The sequence below is a fragment of the Zingiber officinale genome, chromosome 4A (assembly GCF_018446385.1).
Source record: "Zingiber officinale cultivar Zhangliang chromosome 4A, Zo_v1.1, whole genome shotgun sequence".
NCBI classification, from domain to species: Eukaryota; Viridiplantae; Streptophyta; class Magnoliopsida; order Zingiberales; family Zingiberaceae; genus Zingiber; species Zingiber officinale.
In genome coordinates this window covers 16,056,947-16,060,264 of record NC_055992.1, presented here as the reverse complement: position 1 = coordinate 16,060,264, position 3,318 = coordinate 16,056,947, and the positions used below count along the sequence as shown (strand labels likewise).

The 3,318-nt window shown below is 33.7% G+C and overlaps 1 protein-coding gene across 2 annotated transcripts; it reads left to right on the top strand.

The window, feature by feature from the left end:
- Nucleotides 1-434: 434 nt before the first annotated feature.
- LOC121969629 ((S)-beta-bisabolene synthase-like) lies at nucleotides 435-2,907 on the top strand. 2 transcript variants are annotated; one of them, XM_042519826.1, is made up of 7 exons: nucleotides 435-575; nucleotides 749-1,003; nucleotides 1,102-1,474; nucleotides 1,546-1,767; nucleotides 1,856-1,991; nucleotides 2,071-2,322; nucleotides 2,440-2,907. In XM_042519826.1, exons 2-7 carry the CDS (start codon nucleotides 799-801, stop codon nucleotides 2,731-2,733), a joined length of 1,482 nt encoding a protein of 493 aa, XP_042375760.1. In that variant the 5' UTR covers nucleotides 435-575; nucleotides 749-798; the 3' UTR covers nucleotides 2,734-2,907. The 2 variants fall into 2 exon arrangements, with proteins under 2 accessions (XP_042375760.1, XP_042375761.1); XM_042519827.1 differs by having other exon boundaries at nucleotides 450-607.
- The last annotated feature ends 411 nt before the right edge of the window (nucleotides 2,908-3,318 follow it).

Below are 3,318 nucleotides of genomic sequence, written 5' to 3'. Positions count from 1 at the left end.
CTAGATGTCGGTTTAAACTAGATTACTTATCAACGAAAACTTTGGCCGTTAGTAAATTTTGGAGAAAATTCAAAGGCGTTCTTTCTTTTAAAATCAATAATATTATTTTAGTTATTGTATCTTCCATCATTTTGTCTCTTTACCATAACTCTTAAATAAAAAATTTCGTTTAATTTTGGTAGAATAGTAGATGCACTAAATAATCTTTGAATCAGTAAGAATAACTATACGTTAAACAGAAAAATCTGAATAATAATCCAGATAAAACAAAAAGATGTAATAGATATATTAAAGTCTGTAAAGCTCGTGCCCCTTCAAATAAAAATAAAATAGGAGCATTTATTTATAACTTTAAATTTTCCCTTCCTTCCAACTACCCTCATTAGAAAATACTACTTTATAAAAATTTAAGGTTAGAAATCAACTATAAATATAATCTAACAGACCGCAGATGGCTCTTCAGGCTTTTCAATATCATATACAAGTCATGGAGCTTGTTGATACTCCATCACTCAAGGTTTTTGAAGACGTGGTTGTTGATCGTCAGGTTGCAGGCTTCGATCCTAGCTTTTGGGGTGACTGTTCTATACACATCAGTACTTAGCTTGTTCGTATCGTTTCAATGCTTTGGATGATGCATCATTCAGATATTAATTAGTATTGCATTGTAGTAATTGATCAATATATACATAATTCACTATATATATAGTTAATATATCAATTTCCCCCCTGCATCCATATGATGTAGTCTGAGGCATGGATGAATGAAAGAGCTGAAGAACTCAAGAATGAAGGAGCATGTTCCAAAACGTGTCAACTGACGTACTACAAACCATGAATCTAATTGATACAATTCAACTTCTTGGACTTGATTACCATTTCACGGAGGAAATAGACAAAGCTTTAGACCATCTCAAGGATGTTGACATGAGCAAATACGGACTATATGAGGTTGCTCTTCATTTTCGACTGCTTAAACAAAAAGGATTCAACATTTCTTCAGGTATTTAATCAATGTTCCATTCTTATATATTTAAAGACCTAGCTAGATGATTATTTATATATTTAGTGCATAATATATACATATTGTTTAATTTGTAGATGTATTTAAAAAATACAAGGATAATGAGGGAAAATTTATGGAAGAACTAAACGATGATGCTAAGGGGCTTCTGAGCTTATATAATGCGGCTTACCTTGGAACTAAAAAAGAGACTATACTCGACGAAGCCATTTCATTTACTAAGGACAAGCTTACATCTTTGTTAAAAGATCTAAATCCTACATTTGCAAAGCTAGTGTCTCTCACTCTCAAGACACCTATTCAACGAAACATGAAACGGCTTTTCACAAGATGCTATTTCTCTATTTACCAAGATGAACTGACTCGAAATGAAACAATACTTGAGCTTGCAAAGTTGGACTTCAACATGTTCCAATGTCTCCACCAGGAAGAACTCAGGAAAGCATGCATGTAAGCTTGTCGTACAAGAGTTCAAGTACGTTTAGTTTGACAAATTTATAAGGCACCTTATTGACATGCAGGTGGTGGAAGAAGTTGAATTTAGACATTATGCATCTAAATTTTATTCGAGAACGAGTGGTGGAATGTTATTGTTGGTCGATGGTGATACGTCATGAACCTAGTTGTTCTCGTGCTCGACTGATATCGACTAAGCTACTTATGTTAATTACTGTCTTGGACGACATCTATGATAGCTACAGCACACTAGAAGAGAGTCTACTACTTACAGATGCAATCCAAAGGCATATTTCACATCTATTGTGAACTGTAACTACTACAATGAAATCATGTTTTATTTTTTTAAGATTAGCCAATTTTTAACTCATGCAGGTGGAGCCCTGATGCAGTAGATCGACTACCAGAGTACATGAGGGATTTCTTTCTCAAAATGTTGAGCATTTTTCAAGAATTAGAAAATGAACTTGCACCGGCGGAGAAGTTTCGAATATTATACCTCAAGGAACAAGTATGTCGACTATGCTTCCCGGATGCATTTATTTTCACACAGGTCTTATTATGATCTGTTAATTATACTATATGTGCAGTGGAAAATTCTAGCACAACATTACATCACGGAATGCAAATGGAGGGATGACAATTATGTGCCTAAGTTAGAAGAGCACATGCGTGTCTCAATCAAAAGTGTGGGATATGTCTGGTTTTATTGCTCATTTTTGACTGGCATGGAGGAGGCAGCGGCCACAAAGGATGCATTTGAATGGTTCGCAAGCTTTCCTAAGATTGTGGAAGCTTGTGCAATAATTGTTCGTATCACTAATGACATAACTTCAAAGGAGGTACACAATAACGTAACCATAACTTAGAGATAATTCATAATCCAAAAAGGAAATCTAGAACATATGCAAGTTCATATATAAATGGTTGATAGATTTTATTTTTTTTTTTGGATGAAGCGAGAACAAAAGAGGGAACATGTTGCCTCAACGGTAGATTGCTATATGAAGGAATATGGAACATCAAAAGATGTTGCATGCGAGAAGCTCCTAGGCTTTGTTGAAGATGCATGGAAGACTATCAACGAGGAACTCCTTAATGTAACTGGATTGTCGAGGGAAGTAATTGAACTATCACTCCACTCTTCGCGATCTACCGAATTGATATACAAGCATGTCGACGCATTCACAGAGACTAATACCACGATGAAGGAAAATATATTCTCTCTACTTGTTCATCCTATCCCTATTTGATGACAGTAGTTGCTGCAGATCATGATATCTTATATTTTTGTGTGCTTAAGTTATTATTACAGAAATAAAGGGCGAGAAATAACTTGTCTTGTTATTGCTGAAGCCAGATAAGCAACTTATATGTACAAGTTGTTGTACACAATGTCATAAATTATGATAATATTAATTATGGTATGCAATCTTAGAATTATGGTGACGAGAATTATGATAATTGCATACCTAATATATTGAATTGTATGTTAAATTCTTGTTGATAGGAATAGATTGTAAATCTTGTCACTACTGCTACAATGACGCTATATATAGGTGATGGACATACATTGAGTTTAGTTGCTAACAAGAAATCATTGCAATATTGTTTGTGTAGTAATGATATCAACAATCTCATCATACATAGAGATAGAGGATATATGTAGTACATTTTGCCACATGCTCCTAAAAAATAATATTTAATTTTAAGAAGTCATAGAGGCATCTTGGCTTCGGAAATCATGAAAGTTCCAGAAACAAAGAAGTTTCAATCATTTTTAGACTCCAAATGAAAAAAAAATTGATGCCTTAATATTTTTTTAAAAATTAATATTA